This window comes from Squalius cephalus, assembly GCF_949319135.1.
Source record: "Squalius cephalus genome assembly, chromosome: 21".
Taxonomy (NCBI): Eukaryota; Metazoa; Chordata; class Actinopteri; order Cypriniformes; family Leuciscidae; genus Squalius; species Squalius cephalus.
This window is the reverse complement of record NC_137142.1, coordinates 8,006,215-8,027,359: the sequence shown is the minus strand read 5'-3', so window position 1 is coordinate 8,027,359 and position 21,145 is coordinate 8,006,215. Positions and strand designations below refer to the sequence as shown.

General features: G+C 35.5%; 1 protein-coding gene across 1 annotated transcript in view; it reads left to right on the top strand.

Annotated features, from left to right (window-relative positions):
- Nucleotides 1-2,607: 2,607 nt before the first annotated feature.
- The window catches only part of rps6ka2 (ribosomal protein S6 kinase, polypeptide 2), a 74,315-nt gene continuing 55,777 nt past the window's right edge, over nucleotides 2,608-21,145 (top strand). The window contains exons 1-3 of the mRNA XM_079855137.1: nucleotides 2,608-2,959; nucleotides 17,101-17,217; nucleotides 19,750-19,831. Of these exons, the coding sequence (XP_079711263.1) occupies nucleotides 2,861-2,959; nucleotides 17,101-17,217; nucleotides 19,750-19,831 (298 nt within the window). The 5' untranslated portion in view covers nucleotides 2,608-2,860. The remainder of the gene's footprint in view (nucleotides 2,960-17,100; nucleotides 17,218-19,749; nucleotides 19,832-21,145) is intronic.

Genomic DNA, 21,145 nt, shown 5'->3' with positions numbered 1-21,145 from the left:
CATGTATTTTTTTAGTTAATTTAATCTGCGTGTGGCCTATACCCGTAAATTGTTACACCACTCTGAGCCATGCGGGTTAACAAATGGTAATCAATCCGCCCAAATATTTTATAAAATAAACATGGTTACTATACTTTTACTATAATAAAACCAGGGTTAATTTTCGTAAGGTAAAAATATGACTCATGATAATGCAATAACATGTTCAGTATTAGGATCTTTCTATAAAGATACTGCCATGATGTAGTTATTATTGTAGGCTACTAATTTTGACATTTAGACAATTTAAAAAATATAGTAGCCTATTGCTAAATCTAGCCTATTTAAGTAATTTTAAAATAAAACAATAACGCATGGTAGTAATGTATGAAGGTAAATCAGTAGCAAAACTCGAGAGCACGTAGATGTGAATTTGAGAACTTGTACAATAAATATTCGTACTTGTACATGAACATTTACACTCACAGCTCCCATGTGAAAACCTGTAAAATAAAAATCTGAAGTTGAATGTTGAAATTTGCACTCGCATACAATAGTCACAAACCTGTATTCTGAATCTGAAGCTGCTGACAAGTAGACACAAATGTGTAAAATGCCATTCACAGAAATACAACGACAGACACAAACTTGTAATATATATTTTGCGTTTAATCTTACATTCACATTCGCGGTACAACCTCAATTAGGCACTTGCAACTTCTCAAATCTGTCACTGCAATTTCAAATTTCGCGCCTTGACTTTTGCTACTCTTTTCGCGATATATCAGGTGCAAAACTAACTTGTGCACTTGAAACTCAGAGGCGGTGAGAGAGAAAGGGGGGCGGGAGGAGGGGGGGTCAAAGGAGCCGTTTTATTGGTTGGCACCTAGCCAATGAAATGGGACTTCGATGATGTCACGAAACCCACGTGCACTGAAACGCTATTAGACTGATATTAAAAGAAATAAACAATATTATCAAACTCAGTAAACACCATGCTAATAATGCATACTACAGAAAAGCAGATGAGCACAGAATATGAACACAACGTGTTTAAATGAGACAGTGGTATTAAAAGACCAAACTCAGGAAACACCATACAAACAAAGCACACAGAAAAGCAATTGAGCACAGAATATGAACGCAACAATTGTACGTTTTCTTCCCATAGAAAACCAAGAAAACGCTTAATGAGGCTTAATGGATCAACAGTTATATATATTTAAAAAAACAATAACAAAAAACATAATTCGTTGCATTATTAATAAAACACAGGCAGCAAGTTTATTTGCACTGAACACACATTTGCTTTCTTTCGTCATATTCTGTGCTCATCTGCTTTTCTGTAGTATGCATTATTAGCATGGTGTTTACTGAGTTTGATAATATTGTTTATTTCTTTTAATATCAGTCTAATAGCGTTTCAGTGCACGTGGGTTTCGTGACATCATCGAAGTCCCATTTCATTGGCTAGGTGCCAACCAATAAAACGGCTCCTTTGACCCCCCCTCCTCCCGCCCCCCTTTCTCTCTCACCGCCTCTGAGTTTCAAGTGCACAAGTTAGTTTTGCACCTGATATATCGCGAAAAGAGTAGCAAAAGTCAAGGCGCGAAATTTGAAATTGCAGTGACAGATTTGAGAAGTTGCAAGTGCCTAATTGAGGTTGTACCGCGAATGTGAATGTAAGATTAAACGCAAAATATATATTACAAGTTTGTGTCTGTCGTTGTATTTCTGTGAATGGCATTTTACACATTTGTGTCTACTTGTCTGCAGCTTCAGATTCAGAATACAGGTTTGTGACTATTGTCTGCGAGTGCAAATTTCAACATTCAACTTCAGATTTTTATTTTACAGGTTTTCACATTTGAGCTGTGAGTGTAAATGTTCATGTACAAGTACGAATATTTATTGTACAAGTTCTCAAATTCACATCTACGTGCTCTCGAGTTTTGCTACTGATTTACCTTCATACTATTGAACCCGTTCTTAATGCGCATCTGAACGCCATCAGCGTTTCTCACAGGTTCGCGTTTAAAGTCTGTGTAGAGAGAATGGTGTCGTCTTGGCGGCCCTAATTTCATAACAAATGATCGTTGCGACGGAAGCGAATCAATCAAAACCAACTTTAGCTGGAAAATAACTTTATTAAAGAACCGCTATAAAGCCAAAACAATCTTACGTTAAATTATACTGTACATTATCTCTGTAAAGCTGCTTTGAGACAATCTACAAATTCTACATCAAGCGCTATATAAATGAAGACTTGACTTGACTTGACTTGACACACGTGAGAGACAGCGATATCACTGAAAATGAAGAGACTGCAGGGGAAATGGAATTGAATGTGCACTGGTGGAGTCCAAGAGAAAACTTTTAATTAGCTATTTGCACGGCCCCAGCCTAAAACTTTTTATGTGATAGCCATTTAAAAAAAAATAGGGTTGTCCGTGGTTTCAGAATTTGTTGGGTGAGAATGACCTGGAGTGTGAGATTTATAATGTATAGGCATATATATAAATATAAAGATATAAAGATCCTATATTTAAAATTATATATTTGAACATAAAAAACGACGCTTCAGCTTTAAGGATCTCAGTGATTGGGGAGGGCTCTTCAGTACAGCTCGAGTGTAAAGGTGGTTCTGAGGAGGACAGCTCCCGTCATCTCTCCCGTGCACAACCGAACTAACGGGTCAGCGTCAGCAACCGTGCCCGAACCTGCATGCTTGGCTTGGTCATGGCCTCACCCCCTCATAAGTGAGCATTATGGATTAGGCTAGTGGAGGGGAGGCGACTGTAAATCCCCACTGCTGTGCTGATCTGGATTTAAACGCTGGACAGCAAAATTGTCTTTTGAGTATAGCAGCCGAACCGGGACAATGGATACGAACATGCGCAAATTTACTGTTAGAAGATGGTTTTCCGTCTACCTGCGCAGAAAGTCGCGATCTAAAAGCTCGAGTTTATGCAAACTAGAGGTGGGTATCGCTTTATTTGTTTCGAATACTACCAACATGTGTGTTAAATCATTTAATTAAAGGTGTGGAGACAGACAGTGCATGTAAACAATGTCGAAATGTGACCGTTGCGGTGTAAAGTTGTGCTGAAGTGCAAAATGTGAAAACGCAACGGCAAATATTTCATTGTTCATGATTTAACAAAGCTTTTTTTTTTCCAAACATGCGTTGCATTTTCCATCAGATTTCTCATTGGTTTGGTTGGAAATAGCATGAACTGGTCAATAAAACCATAGGAATGTGTACAGGATTCCTGTTGAAATTTCATAATTTGGAACCCATTCTATTGGAACCCATTCTTAGCAAATCAAATAATTCGCTAAGAATAATGTTACAAATCCACTGCAGTTTTTACAGTTTGATGTTGTTTATCTTTGCACCCTGCATACGTTATATGGATAAATTGCTGCAGGACACTTTTACAAAGCTGCAGAAGTTGTAAAATCTTAGAAGAGTTTCTTTACATTTTCTTTACATTTGTCCGGGATCATTTTATTGCTTTTTGTATAGGCCTAGTGGTTATTAACCTGATAGTGTGATTGGTACTGTATAAAAAGGAAAGAAAGGAAAGAATGCGTATAAGAGCAGTATGTTTATTGTATATTACAATAAAAGATTGGTAAACAAAAAGTTGTTTTTATAGGTAAACATATGATTTGTGTCCTTAATTTGAGAAAGGGCTATTTCCCTGCACAAAAACCGTCACATTTGTTTATGTTGTATATTTAAAAAGCTTGTTTTTATTATTATTATTATTATTATTATTGTTATCATGTAAATTTAGAGTGTTTATGTTGTGTGTACTCTGGTGTTTTGTCTTCATGTGGGCATCGCTTTTACACTCACTATAATCTTATTATTATTGCCCACAATTTCTGGAGTAATTGTCCACTGTGAAGCCTTATACCACCTTAACAGTACAATTTACTGTAACAAAGATGATTTTAATAGCTGAAATAAATTGTTCTACTTACATTATACAATTTAATAACATATACAATTAGGATATTTACAATATGCTCCTCAAAAGTATTTCCCACAATATCACTGTATTTAAATGGGGAAGTTCTGTGGGGTTTTCCTCCTACTGCACAACATTTTCATTTGGCTAAAACTTATGATAGATATTCTTGGACTATAATTCGGCTCAAGTCTAAACAATTTTAGAGGCACTGCAATGTGATTCTCATCAGAGGCATTACACACTAACATCAGCAGTAGCAGTAAACATCAGCATATCTTTAAAACAGCTGTGGACCTGTGTTGTTTTTGCTGAACCCTCAAATGTCTGCTGGCAACAATGATCAAACCTGACATACCTGTCTCTCAGTATTAATAGTCAAGGCCTCGAAAGAGTTCCATTCTATGAAGCATCTGTGACTCCAATGGATGATAAAATGGACCTAACTTTTATTTCTGATGTCTCTAATACCTGCACGCTAAATTGATGAACGTGTAATGTAATGTAATGTCAACAACAGAACACGTTTAGGCTAGCAGATTGTTACAAATTATGTACACTTTAGCATCTCACAGAAAGATACTGGAAAACTGGAAAACAATTCCAGTACGACTTGAGTAAAAGTCTTAGAGTATCTGATTTTAACAGTACTTAAGTATGTTACTCATACTAATGTAGACTCAAAGATGCACTAGTCCTCAACACCTAAGAGACACGCCAGTCAAAAACAAGAAACAGTTAATTTGTGAAGAGAGAAATCACATTTATTTTCAAAGCCTACTTGCACTGTACGTGCTGGTTTCATCCTCATCTCATAAATTAAAAACCTGCGATTCAGCAGCTACCTGCTAATGCACTAGCATTCGCGTAAAGTAGCTTTGTTGACAAGTTTGGGTGAGTAAGGGCAAAAACGCACAAGATATAGTACCTTAAATACCCTGTAGATGGCGACATCACTTCTTTTGTAGCAGAATAAACAATGCTATCTCACAACCAATTCGTACAAATTCGTATGAGTGAGTACGAGGTGGCTAATTCGTACGATTTGTCTAAACTCCAGTGATGGGTAGGTTTAGGGGTGGGGTCAGGGGTAGGTCATTCATACGAATTAGCCACCTCGTAAAATACGTACAAATAGCCGTGAGATCGGGTTGGAATAAACTGCTGCAGAAAAGGTTAGGTGCCATGCAAAATGTAACAAGTAATTGCAATACTGATCATAAATGTGTAGGAGTAAAGAGTTGGCCTATATTATTATTCAAAAATGTTAAAGTTGCTAATATCTTTGATACTCAGTAAAACTCCAAAGTAGCCAAAAAGATAATTCAGTACAGTAACAAACTTCATTTACTCAAATACTTTACACCCACTGAAATTAATTTCTGATGGACAGATAGCCCTCTTTTGATTTGATGGGGGAAGGTTAAAGCTCTGTGCACCACTGAACCCAACAAAACACAGCCTTTTGAAATGACAGGTCATGGAATGTTCAATTGCCAGAACAGGATTGAAATATTGGAAATCCATATGCTGCTTATTTTTAGATTGGCATAGTACTGCATGTACTGTATTTTACTGCATTTACAAACTCAGTGATCACATTTAGGCTACATGCACATCATTTTCATCAAGATGCATATTTTGATGCATATTTTTGCTCAATCATACGTATTTTACGAGTTGCCCAATTCATATGAATTTCGTACAAATGACCTACCCCTGACCCGCCCCTAAACCTACCCATCACTGGGGTTTAGACAAACGAATTCATTAGCCACCTCGTAAAATATGTACGAATTGGTCGTGAGCGTTGTTAATTCTCATTCAACATGATACAGAATTAAGTATCAGATTATAATAATCCGATTAATACAAGCATAGCCTATGTCTTATTCAGATTTCTAAAAACTGGAATATTAATCAGTTATGTATTTACAAGGCACACTATACAAAATATGAATATGACCAAATTGTTAAATGCATGTTAACGTGGTCATGACAGTGGATTTCCTCATCCATCCATCAACCAATAAACAGCTATCTATGTATTTCTGACACCATTAGGAAAAAAATATTATTATTATCTTCAGGCTATAATAAATTCCCACTGTGTACAAAATATATTTTTCACCATCTTAATAAATGTATTAATTGTAGATTTGAAGTGTCAGTAATTCTGAGCATTATGAGTTTAGATGCTCATTCTCAGTGTTTTAAGAAGGTTCTGGTAACCTTTACTGCAGATAAATACAGTGTGCAGTCAGAGAGCTGATTTTATTTCAACACAGTGATAAGTCAGCATATAACAAAGCCCGGGAAATGAAATGGCTGTTGTGATTTAGTTAGTGCTAGCACAGGCCCAGCGTCACTAAGCTTAGCTTTGAAGTCATCAGGTTTGGCAAAAGCAGCCATGTGGAGGTAAACTGATAAGAAGACAGGTTTAATTAAATGTGAGATCAGTAATCAACATTGCACACTGCAAGAGGAAAAGATCAGTGATGTCAGTCTGTGATGTCATTGCAAATAAAACGGCACAATGTGATGCTTAAAGGGATGGTTTGGAGTAAAATCAACCTAGGGTCCTTTGCACCATGACCTCGAGCCAAACACCCCCCCCAGAAGCCTTTTTGTCCTTGGTCGAACATTATTAAAGTTAGAGCTTATTTAGAGATATCAGCCGAATGGCTTAGTGCAGGCGCTAATGGATCCTATGATGTATCTCGTAAATTACCCCACTAATAATGCCCGGAATGGTACCAAACTTCAACAGTAGTACAAAAACACATAAAAGTCCTGTCAGAAAGCCAGTATATCCAACATTTTTTATTATTATTTTTCCGAAGTGTTGACAACTTAGTGTTAACTAATAATTGTTGCAAACCGGTACTACCAAAAAAAATATTAGTGCATTCCTGGAACGGGGCGTCGTTACACTACATCCTTATGCATCGCTTTCGGCCAGGACTTTTACGGGCTTTTCTGAAATCACTGAAGTGACCTCGACGTGCGGGTTAGCGGTAGCATTAGCCATCAGGCAAGTGTTATTTAAATAAACTCCTGATGTACTTACAAACTTTCCAATGCCTCGTTTTATGAGTACAGGACCTATTTGTACTACTGTAGAAGTTTGGTACCATTCCGGGCATTATTAGTGGGGTATTTTATATTTTGATACATCATAGGATCCAATAACGCCTGCACTAAGCCATTCGGCTGATATCTCTAAATAAGCTCTAACTTTAATAATGTTCGACCAAGGGAAAAAAAGGCTTCTGGGGGGGTGTTTGACTCAAGGTCGTGGTGCAAAGGACCCTAGGTTGATTTTACTCCAAACCATCCCTTTAATACATGCAATATATAAAAGTTTTTAATGTAGTGGTTTTTAATGAGTAAATAAAGGTCCGTAGTCAACTTTAATTATAAAAACATTCACTTTTGTTAGTACATGGTCATACCTCAAATGTAAAGCCGAACAACATGAGGAAAAAAAGTTTTTACATTTTTGTTTTTACATCGAACTTTCAGGCTGACCAGTAAGGTAATAATGTTTATACAGCTAATGAACCTCGACTCACAAGAAGCCAATATTTCCACATATTTCCACTATCCTCACTCTCACATTTCAGCCAGTGAATCGGTGAGGAACATTTTTAATCGAGTATAGTTTTCACGATAATTAGTTTTTTATTTTGTGCAAAGAGACTCCTGAGAGGATCCTAAGCAATCAGGAAGAGGTTCAATCTTTGATGTGCCTCATGTGGTTTCCATCAGACCTACAAAAGCATCCAAAATATCAACCCATCAATTGTAGTAAATGTGTATACAGAGATAGCGTAGGTCGACTAAGTGTTTGAGGCAAGAGTATAGTCAAATATTTATCTCTGAAGATTGAATGATTGAAAATAATGGCAGCAACAGGTTCAGAACAACACGAGGGTGAGAACTAGCCCTGTATCAACTCATAATATAATAACAAAGCATAATGTTATAACAGCACATAATGTAATAAGTATTACATTATCAATGTAATAAAAGGTTAATAATGTAATAATTTTCTTAAAACGTAATACAAATCTTTAGCTCATAATGCAATAAAATGTTTTCACATAATGTAATTGGTTATTGTATGAAAAAACTTATTACATTATGAACACACTGTAGCAACTTATAATGTAATCACAGTTCATAAGGCAATACCAGCACATATAATAATGTATATACATTGTACATAAAGTCAAACAGTGTTTACAATATAATAATTATCGGTTACGCTTTATTTTAACTTGATGTACATTGTACTTAATCAAATAAGTACTGAGTAATATTAATTAACTACATGTACTTATTACAGAGTTACGGTTAGAGTTTGGTTTAGGTTTAGGGTCAATTGTAATTATGCATAACTTACTGTTATTACTAGAGTAAGTACATGTAGTAATGTGTAACTACTTCACCTTAAAATAAAGTGCTACCTAATTATCTTTCAACATACTAAATTTGAGCACATTGTAAAATCAACATTTTCATAAAACTATTACTAATTCTGTGATAATTTTGAGTTGCTTGGACCCAGAAACACATTTTTAGTTGTATGCACTAAATTAAAAAATAAAGTTTCTAAAAAGTTCTACTTTTTGAAGTATAAGTTTTAATAATGTTTGAGATATAGTCATTTAAATGGTTGTCATAAAAACTTGCTTATAGTTTACAAAAATGTATAATGTATGTGTCACAATTTTCTATAGAGACGTTTTTGATTTTTCTAATTAACTAAAGACATGTCCGAGTCTTTCTGGGGTAAATGTAATGTTAGGTAACAAGTTCTTCACAATTCACAGTTTTTTACTATTGATACTGTGATTTATTTTTACAACATACTATACTATACTATACAACTATACTTGTACACAGTGTTGGTATTGTACACTGTCATTTAATAGTACTTATACATTTTTGTTGTCAAATTGAAAAACATTTAACATTCTCTTTTAACTACCGCCTACAAGTGTATTTGGCGTATGTATATTTAAGAAGTACAATAATAGTAGAAATATCAACATCAATAATAATACTAGTAGTAATAATAATGTCACGGCCGATGAGGGTAATGGGATGAGGAAGCAGGATCTAAATGCTAAATCAATCATATTTATTGATAACACAAAACAAAAAAGATAATCCAAAACAGGAGAAATAGCAGGAGCAAACGTATGGCAGTGCAAACAGCACAAGACAAAGAACTGAACAAACTGAGGGCCATATATATACACACAGTTGACTTTACTTTAAAATAATTTAGTAAACCCATTGCCTTAAAATTATTAAGTAAATAAACGTCATGCTTAATCGAAAAAATTAAGTTATGTGGAATTGTCAAGTTCACATAACCTTAATTTTTTCAATTAAGCATTACGTTTATTTACTTAATAATTTTAAGGCAATGGGTTTTCGAAAAAAAAAATTAAGTAAGTGAACTGAACACTTTTTACAGTGTAATGCTCTAAACAAGGAACAGCCTATTAACCTTACCCAAACTTGTTTTCCTAATTTGTGTTCATCATAGCTATTGACATATCATATAGAATATGACTCCTTATAGAAGCAAGATTGCATTACTCCTTTTTTTAAAGTACAGCCATGCATTTCTGCTCTCACCATAATAATAATTTAATAATTTGATGTTGAGTTCATTAACTATTCATCATATGGCTACTTATGCAAGAGCTGAAGTCAAATCTAAGATAAAGTCCTGGCATTTAGATCTATGCAGGAATCTAGTATATCTATATCCATATCAGGTTATGTAATGCTGTCCAGGTTGTCACGTGTCAGATTTTCATCTATAGATTATATTATGACACATGCGCTTGCCTGGAGTTACTTCAGTGCACCAAAATGTATCTTCTTAAATCTTTACATGCCAAGAACTACTGGGAATTTTGTAAATATAATGTGAAATAATAGTACTTATAATTTAATAAGAAAAGCTCTAATTTGCCTGAAAGAGAGGATGAGCACAATGATTTTACAGTAATACATTTGTTGACTGAAAACAACTGTTGAGTGTTTGTTTGGATGGCAGTGCTAATTGATTTGAGAGCACTGTGTAAAAATAGAAATGTGTAAAATATATCCAGGACTACGTGAAAATATATCTTATAAAACAGATTCTTCCGACTGCAAATTCTAATTGGATAAAGCAGTTGATAAACGCAGGTACATACACACCGATCACCACACATTCTGTATTAATGCTCAGCAGCTGTTAACAACCAACAGTTAGACTAATGATCTATATTTCTTGTCTGAAAAAAAACTTTTATTTCAATTATTAGTGGTGTTTTAGTGTATAACTTGTCTCACAACATGCGTGAATTATACCTCAAATCATGCAGCTTGTTGAGGTGTGCTATTACTTTTCTACGCAATTGACATACGATTTTGAATTAAAAACTATATTGAATTGAAACTATATATTTTATGTTTATTGCAAAATATGCATATTAAATTCACAAATATATACGTTTTTTAGGAGGGAGACTGACTCTTACATCATTTGTGGTGCTTAGGAGCGAGTTGGCATTAGAGTGTTCTTTTGGCATGAATTTCTAATTGCAATTCTCTGATTGGTAGAGATTTATCTGCAGAATCATGGGTAATATGCAAACGCATATAACATCGATTAACAACCTCATAGCTCTCTGCAGGTCTTAAAAGACTTAAAGGTTTATGTATATAGCTAAAATGATGCCACAAATATTTGCATGTGCAGGTTTTAGATTTAAAAGGGTAAAACAAATTTTAAAAAAAAAAGATCTGTGATTCATGTGTTGTGAAACTGCAGCTTCATGTTAATCCAAAATAATTATGATCTTTAAAAAGTTATTGTTTAAAATCAATTCCCTTATGGAGGGACCCAATGCCATGCATTACAGAGATTTTACCACAGTGAAGGGAGTTTTACCTTTTCTTTGTGTTGTGTCAAAGACCTCCTTTTATCTGTGGAAAAATCATTGCGGTGCACAGAATGAATTATTGCTTCACTTTGACAAATAAAAAGGACTGGAATTATGACTTATGGTGAGCATAAAGCAATGATCATTGATTATGTGTAATTAGAGTTATAGCTTGTTATAGCAATGTCATATTGCTTGTGCTGCAGTCAGAGCTCCATTCAAACACATTAAAGTGAGTTTACATACTTTTTGTGGCAGATCGTGAGCTTTTAGGCACAGACGGAAGTTGGTATATCTTGTAGGCTGGTGTTGAGCATCTATGATATTATACAGTTTGCCATATTTCAAGATCCATCTTTAGATTACAGTTCCATCACAGCAGTCGCATCAGCCGCAGTGTTCTGCAGATTTTTGACACCATCATTACGCGAAAAAAAACGTATTCACTAAGGGTATATTTACAAAACAGCAATGTTCCGTTTTTCCGCATACAGACGACAACGTTTTCAAAACAATCCCGATTGACACAGATCCACGAAAACGACTAATAATGCTTTAATATTCATGCCAGGTCAGTAGTTGGCGATACCACTTTGTAAAGAAACACTATGCACCTACTGTATAGACTGAACACGTAATACGCATGTGCGTGAATTCACCATTTTCAAAAATTTCAAAAACAAAAATTTTTGTTTTCATGCCCCCAAAAGGTCATTGTCATCATGCAAATGAACGACAAAAACACCTCAAATGTTTTCTATTCTAGTTGAAAAGGCCCCTAAACGACCCCTAAAAGTCACAAAACAAAACAAGGAACCAGTGGCATGAGTTAAGTGTTACCAAAATTAATATTTCCCCTCATTTAATCAAGCAACGCAGCAGATTTGAAATGCAGGTCACACCAGCTCACTTTCATCATGGTGTTAATTTCCAGTAGTGTGCCTTGACAGGGTTTTACAGGGATGATTTACAGTGTTTACCATTTCTTCTCAGATATTACATCTGGCCCCACTGAGTATGATTTATTCATATCATATTTCATCAAGTCTTTCAAAAATGAGCCTTATTTACATGTGAAGGAAGTGTATTTATACAGAAAATAACACCAGAAGTTTTCTTGGCTTTTAAGGCAGATTCTCGAAATTGAACCTAATAAGTGACTCATTTTGAAAGATATAGGTAGCAGTTCTGTATTTCATTCACACAAAGCACATGTTTATGTTGCTAAAGTATAGTACGAAGAATTTAAATTTTTCCGTCACGACCACCTGACCCAAGAAAAACAATGAACGTGACATAAAAATATCGGTGAAAAAACTACTAAAATAAAACATTGGATTTGAAAAAAAAAAGCATATACAGATGAAACAGAAATATTGTGTAAAATCATCATAAGTTAGATTGATTAAAGTACATATATAATCAAATTAAACACTCTTTCTTTGTCTTGGATGCAATAAAGCCAAACACATTTATCTTAGAAGGCTGCATTATGCCTTCACATGAGGAGTGCTTGAGATGCCATAAAATTCACCCTAAGAACCTCAGTTAGGTGAGCAAAATGAAATGAATTTAGTATGTATTTGCATGTTATTGCTGAAAGCACATCTTTCACACAATCAAAAAACAATTATTTTGTGAAATGAGTCTGAAAATGGAACCACTGAGGCCGAAACCAAAATTGAAAGCTAAATCGAAAAGCCTGTTTGGTCTGTTGAAGGTTTTCTCTCTCTCTCTTAGAAGTGTCAAATTCTTTGTAGATTATTTCCTTGCATTTAAATTGAATTCAGAAAATAAGAGTAATTTTATTATATAAAGTGGAGATGGCCCCAGGTCAAGGTGGGGTTATTTTATATATGTATGACAGCATTTTTTTTCTTTATATATAAAAATGCTGTCATATTAGAACACAATTCAACCTTTCAGTTAAAATGTAGGCTACCTTAATTATTCTATGTATCATTAATGTTGAGACTTTTCTATATGTTTGTCAGTTTGGTTTTATTTTTGTTAGCAAGAGCTATTAATAAAATAAGAGGATATTGGGAGTTTTGATTTGAAGAATAGAATTCACAACTTTCAAATATTATAAAATGTCCCATGTGACAACTAGCCCCAGCAGAGTCTGACACACCATCCCCATGACCTGAAAGTGAATTATCACCAAAGAAGAGTTTATAATTCTTCATCATATCATGATGACGATGGTGTTGAGGTGTCATGCGGCTCTTTTGCTTGGCTCTGTTTTTATGCGCATATAGCTCAGCAGGAGCTGTCAGAATTGGTCCCAGGCCCCTGTGCTGAGGTTGAAGATTGTATATCCTCAGTGTACTCATCATCATGTCACAGGAGTGGCTCTGGCTGGACTTTGGTTATGTAATGCGGCTGCACATTTATCTATTGGTTTGCATGGCGTGCGTGACATAAGCTGGTTTAAGGGCTCTGAGCTGTGTCATTCTCACATTATTCAGCTGTGATCAGCATTTGAGTTTACAGGCACGTGTCTGCAGTGTGGCAGAGAGAGAGAGAGAGAGAGAGAGAGAGAGAGAGAGAGAGAGAGAGAGAGAGAGAGAGAGAGAGAGAGAGAGAGAGAGGGAGGCTATGCTGCAAGATGACTGCATTTGGGACACAACTGACCCTTCACAACTTTACTGTAAAAAATACAGTAGCAACATTTTGTTTTACCTACATTTACAATAAAAAAGACATAATTCATTAACTGAAATAATGTTAATATAACAATATACTTTGACAACCATCACAAAACACAGGTGGTAATGAGAAAGCCACATGAATCAAAATTTCATCACAAGTAGCTTTTCCACAAGCTGAGGTAAATACTAATATAGAGAACATGTCATACACCATTGTGTGTGTGTGTGTGTGTGTGTGTGTGTGTGTGTGTGTGTGTGTGTGTGTGTCAAACTTCAGATTGTTCCATGTAAACTATCACTAATATTGTATTGTAAATCACTCACAGTCTGCTATTTACTGTCATACTATAAATACATTTGCATATTTTTATTGATATTTAACACTGCTGTACACTGTAAAAAATTGGTACCTGCGTTTGTTATTTTAAAGTTAGGGAAGGCAATTTGTTTTATAAGCACTTTTTGTTATACTTGTTGAAACTCTCTTCGCATCCTGATAGCAATCAATAGTAGAATAGTCTATAGGATAGAATAGAATGGTCTAAATATCAAGACACATACATATATCTTCTGTGGAAGTCACAGGACCAAAAAATGCTTGTCCAATCATTGCATTCGGTCCGAATACGCTGTCCTACCTGCCTGTCAACATATGTATTTCCACTAGGGATGGGATGGTATGAAAATTTCATATCACGATAATAGTGACCAAAATTATCGTGATTATCAATATTATCACGGTTTTGTTAAAACGAGATGAAAGTGTTCAAAAATAACTGATGCTCACACTGAAAACATTTCAACAAGTTTTATATTTGAAAATCAACAAACAACAAATGAAACAAACAGCTCTATGCACTTTTTAAAGCAAGATTATATTCTGTGGCATTTCCTTCCTTAAAATGACCGTTGTCAATAACAACGCATTATAACACAGCGCACATGTATCACGACAACGGACGCGCGCGCGCTCTCGCGTTTCATTCAAATAATAACTTGCCGTCTTGCGTCTCTGTTTTCGATTGTATTGAAAATTAAATCAGAGTTGATTTATTGTTTACTGAGTTTGAAAATATTTTTGTGATCATGTAAGATTTAAAACATTAATCTGCCTTCCACCATTCCTTCTCGAATAAAAAAACAACAACATCCCGCGCTGCGCCTGCATCAGACTGTTGCTGGCTGGACAGGATTTACAGTGAGTTATTAAAATCGCGATAATCAAACACAGTTTTAATGATAATTTAATTTTAAACGATAATACTAACCGTCAGTAGCCTACATTTATCGTGGTTTATAGTGAAACCGGTAATCGTCCCATCCCTAATTTCCACACTTCCGCACTCTCAATTACGCTAAAATGGATCACAGATTTTTATGACATCAGCTTCTCATCAGATCTTCTGTCCAATCAAATGCTCTCTAGAATCTACAGCGTCCCGCCCCCTATGCTATAAATACCACCTGGCCAAAGCGACCGTTGACATGTCACGTGGTATATGGGTTGGAGATGAGTGTTTGGTTGCTCAAACGCTTGAGTTTTATTAATTTTTCCAACTGTACGTTGGTTAAGAATGAAATGGCTAGACTTTATTCACACATCTACTATTGAATCCAGCGTATTATCAGCACTCGGATTCGCTTCCATGGTGCTGTCAAGTACGACTCGCAGTCTATGCGAGTAAACTAAACGCTATTGGCTATTTGAAAAGGGGGAGGAGCCAATCAATATGTCCCGCCTTAGCTTCCTGTTTCAATGGAAATTACGTCAACGCATCATACAAATCTGTGCGTTCCAAGGCACTTCAGTGGGCCTTTAAGGGTCTATTACTACCAGATATGAAGGTGTCATGTCATGTATGATTTTTTTTTTAATAAACATAATATCCCTAATGTATGGAAGCTTGTTTCCGCCACTGAATAATAAATAAATAATAATAATTGCGACTTTTTATCTCACAATTCTGACTTTTTTTCTCACAATTGCGATATATCAAGTCAGAAATGTGACTTTTTTTCTTAGAATTGCGAATAAAGAAATAAAGTCGCAATTGCGAGATATAAAGTAGCAATTCTGAGAAATAAAGTCGCAATTGGGAGATATAAAGTCGCAATTCTGAGAAATAAAGTCGCAATTGCGAGATATAAAGTCAGAATTGCATGATATAAAGTCGCAATTGCGTGTTATAAAGTCAGAATTGTGAGATACAAACTATTCTGAGGTAAAAAAAAAAAAAAAACCTGTCTTTTTTTCCTTAGAATTGGACTTTATATCTCACAATTGTGAGTTTATATCTCACAATTCTGAGAAAAGATGTCAGAATTGCGAGATATAAACTCGCAATTATGTGTTATAAAGTCAGAATTGCGTGATATAAAGTTGCAATTGCGAGACTTTATAACAGAATTCTGACTTTATAACACGCAATTCTGACTTTATAACACGCAATTGCAAGTTTATATCTCCCAATTCTGACTTTATAACACGCAATTGCGACTTTATTTCACGCAATTCTGACCTTATATCTCGCAATTCTGAGAAATAAAGTCAGAATTGCGAGATGTAAACTCGCAATTGTGAGATAAAAAGTCGCAATTATCTTTTAAAATGTTTTATTTTGTGGCGGAAACAAGCTTCCATACTAATGCCGTTGTGCTTTATGAAATTTCATAACTTTTCATCAGGCCCAGAAAAAAAAAAAAAAATCTGCAGACTTTTGCTACATTTTCTGTACCAAGTTTGAGGAAAAAATCTACTGAATACATTATATGAAAGTGCCAATGAATCGAAAGCAGTGGTAGATCTTTTCTTCCTTTACTGTCAAGCGCCTAGGAAACAAGATCTGTCATTTATTGATCCACATCGTCTCCAGCTAAAAGAAAATCCTAATCCATTATTCAAGATCCTATAATCGTCCTGGCCATAATCTGTTCTGCCTTTCGGCCTTCAGGAAAGTGATATCATGTCATCAAATCTAACTGAAGAACAACTTCTACCCGACTGCAGTTTGAATTCTCATTATAATGAGCAATTGGCAGTTGCTATACAGTTTAAGTTAGTACTGCAAACTGGCAGTGTATGCCACCATACTCTACAACTGTTGGTAGCTCAAAGTATTATCAAATTAGCCAAAATACTTTTGAAAAAAAAAAAAAAAACAGTCAAGGATAAAGGTACGTGTAGATGTTTGTAAATGAAAAGGTTTTCTAATTCTACTGAAATCTGTGGATCTTTCTGCATTCCAGATGGATCTGCTTTTTGCGTTCAGTAATTTTAAAGTACCTGTGATTCTTATTATTTGTATATTGCACACTTTAATATTTGTCATTTGCTTTATGAGAGAGACCCTATTAAATGAATATGGCAATGAGACTCATGCACTACTGATCACACCATCTGCACCTTTTTTCCTGACCTGTTTACTACTGTTATTCATAATCCCTGCTGGCATCATATTGCCAAATATGCTTAAACATGGCAAAAGCATTTGTTTATTTCTCTCTGAGCTGTGCCATCTGTTGCCTTTGCAGGACGACAGCATCTTAAAGGAATTTGATATCAGCGATCATGTGAAAGAGGGCTTTGAGAAAGCAGACCCGTCGCAGTTCGAGCTGCTCAAGGTGTTGGGTCAAGGCTCCTATGGAAAGGTGAGCTTTAAAAATGCTGCATCTGATTTATCCTCTGTGTGTTACTGTTATGCAGACTGCTTCCGATAACTAAGATTATGTGTGCTATTTGTTTGGAATTAATTTTGTTAATGCAAGTGGTGTTCAGGTTTGGGGTAATGGATGTAAAACCCTTTTCTGTGTCCTTATAAACCCTTCAGTTGACCTGAGTGTACTTTGGGATGGGAAAAGGTTTAGAAAGAGAGGATCAGTTGTTGCAGGATTTACATTACATAGTTTTAAATTATTATCTTGAAATTTCCTGCCTGTTCTAAAACCTAAGCTTCATGTAGGCAGCATTAAAAAGACATCATAATGACACTCTCGACACAAAGGCCTTCCAATAAGATAGGCCGCATAATCAGAGATACCTTTGGAGAAAATTTAAGTCAGCATCGCATCTATTTTTAAGCAGAAAAGGCAAAGGTGGTGGACAACATGAGAAATGTTGATTATGAATATACTTATAATTCATACAATACTGAAAAGTATCAACAGAAAAAAAAATGTTTACCTAATATTTATGCATTTTTGCATAGTAGAATACTGCATTGTTAGCAACATGCTAATGCCAAATTCCATTGAAATCAATTGTGAGTTGTCTTCTGCTATTTGCTTCCTATCTAGAATGTTTCAAATTGATCACTCAAGTTCCATTTTAATTAGGATGTTGCCTTAGCTCACTAGTTTTTTGACATTCATTCAGTATTTACTCCCATTTAATCCCAAACCTGTTTTTTCTTTTCTTCTTCTATGAACACAAAATATGTCAGGCATGTTCAAAATTGGAAAAATGACACAAAGTATCATACGAAACATTTTCTAACACCATGTCCTGACCAGACAAGACTTGAGACCGCAAACGTGATAAAAGGTATCTTTTCTGATTTTGTTAATCATAGTTTTTGTCCTAACCACAGCCTTGATGGCAATATGCAACAAATCTGTTTTAGAAACGGTTTCTATTTCTGTGAATTTGCAGCTGGAAAAACAACATATAAATTATGACATGATAATCTCAGGTACTGATTATGTGCTTTATTTAATGTTTAATGTAAGTTTGAATGTCATTTTGCGTGATCTTTATATCCATACTGAAAGCGATAATTGATAATTCACCTCAGAACAAAAACGTTCAAACTGTGAAGTGTGAACTCAATGTGAACAAACAATATATTTAATGACAAAGATTGTATCAGTCACCCATTATGTTTTTTAATAATAACATGTATGAATTTGATTATGCACTTACCCATTTCGTTGAGAGCGCAGTGCTCTTGCAGAGAGACTCCACCCACACACTCTTCTGATTACCTGTGATTTATGATTGATTTTCACAAGTTCACACTTACATAATCAGATAGAGTGAAGGTTATGCGTATTTGCCGTGCTGTCCAAGGGGAGGGCTCCGAAATCGGAATAGTACCCCAGGCTGGGATAGGAATAGTTAGTAGTTAGGAGTGAGGAGATGGTGTGGTGGAGGGATGCTGAAAAACTGTCGTGGGACAGAGATATGTCTTCTGTATATATACCTCCTTGTGCTAATCGAGTTGATTAACTGAACGTGCTCTTCCCATGCTAATTTGGTTGATTATCTGAACGTGCTCCTCCCGGACTTTGTTGATTAAACATCATTTGTCGTGTCTCATAGCCATGTCGCACCTGGTGTGGACAAATAAATTGCTTATCACTGGAATCTTATCACATCACATCAGGTTGGGACATGGTGTAAGTCTTCAGAACCAATATGATACCTTTGTGCAGAGCTTGAAGTGGAAAAAATAAAGTGCTGGTACTCCCCCTACCCCCACAAATCTTTGCTTCACAAAGATAACAAAATCTTATGTTATGTTCAGATAACCTAATATTTTGAGTTTCTGTTTCAGATTTTGAATCAACAGTTTGTATCAACTCAAATTTTTTGTTTAAATGAACTCAAAATTTTAAGGCAACCAGGTAAGGCTACTTTAATTTAAAACAGCAAATAATTTCTACAGTGTGATTGTGTCTTTTATCATTTCTTTGCATGATGTTAATCTAATGCCACATAAACATTAATACATTTTAATTAAAAAATTACATTTTCAAATGAAAATAACAATTTCTAAAGAGTCTCTACATTCTGTTTCCACTTGAGGAAAACAGTAGTGTGATGAGGGGTGAATGCTGCAATATGTGAGAAGTGCTGGTATCGTACACAAGAAAAGTGAGGGTATGCTACAGCTTAAAATACAGAAGTGCCTGTACTGCGTACCAGTGCATCCTGGCCCACTTCGAGCTCTGCCTTTGTGTGAAGAAGACTGTTAACATTTAAATGCTGGCTACATACATACAGGAATACCCCCCCCCCCCCCCCCCAAAAAAAAAAATTGTCTTTCAGTCTTCACACAAAGCTGTCACATGTACTGTCATGTTATATATTTTCATATTTCGCTCTTTTTGGATCTTCACAGCCCCTGGACACAGACTTAGATGTGAATATTATGGGGTGTTGACCTTACTTTTCATTTACAGGTGTTCTTGGTGAGAAAAATCAAAGGTTCAGATACAGGACAACTCTATGCCATGAAGGTCTTAAAAAAGGCAACACTAAAAGGTAAAAGATACTTCAGCCCTTTTATTATGTGATCTGAATAATGATGTATACCCTATAATTTGTGTGCCTTACATTTGTCGATCTCTCCCTGGTAAAACCTGATGTAAAACCTGCAGTTATTATTTCAGCTCAGCATGACATCTAACCTGTGAGTCATAGCTAAGCTGCTAGGAGGCCTGCAAGTGCTCTCTGGTTGATTTTTAAAGGGTGTCTGAATCATCAAATTGTTTAACATGGGAAAAAGGTCCCACTCAGACAGCTAGGTGATTTTTCGGAATTAATGGTTTTTCAGTAGGGTATACTTATCAGCTTCCCTGGAAGAAAGAAAATGAAATAATCTCAGAAATTAACTAAGCAGGTAAACCTGAAGTCTTAAGCAGCTAACTGACTTTCCTCATCATTTACTGTATTCATTTTTGTGATTCATCCCTTTGTTTTTACACAACAAACACAAATTTAAGCAGTTATCGTAGTGATTCATAATGCTCAGTTTGGAGTGGTAATCTATTTCACAACCTGTTCACAACCCACATAACTTATTCACTCAATGTAACCATGGTTACTTACTAAAGTCTTTGCTCTCAGCGGAGGATGTTGTGCAAGTTCTTCATGCACTTGTGAATGAAAATAACAGTATCAGTGACTGTGGCACCTCACTGTTAGACCGCAGCAATGCTGCAGCTGTTAAATAAGACAAACCATTCAGAGTAAAGCATCCTGTGTGAATACAACATCCATCATGCTGCTTTTGTTTTGAAACTTGTCAAAGGTTTGTAGTTAAGTCCTGCAGGCTTAAAGGTGAAGTATGTATTTTTAGATGTTAAAATGTGCTAAGACAACTACTATGTGAGTATTACGGTGACTGGGAGGGGACATGTTTGGTTCACTTAGTTTTGTCGTGGCCACAACATATAAACTCGTGGGAACGTGATATTAAGTCGTGGGAACGTTATAATATCTCGTGGGCACGAGATCGTATGTTGAGCGAACAACATCCGTTTCTCGTGGCTACCAAGTCATCCTCATCCTCATTTATATAGTGCTTTTAACAATGTAGATTGTTTCAAAGCAGCTTTACAGAGACAAACGTATAATTTAGGGTAACAGAGATTGTTTTGGCTTTATAGCGGTTCTTTAAAGCTACACTGTGTAACTTTTTTAGTTGATTCTTAGCAAAAAACACTTAGTTCTTTCAAAAATATATGTGCTCATTAATGTATATTTACTTCTTTCAAGTAATAAAGTATTCTCTTAAGTTTATAATCTGCCATTGAAAGTACATACGGGTGAGGGGTTCGAATGCCGGTCGCCATG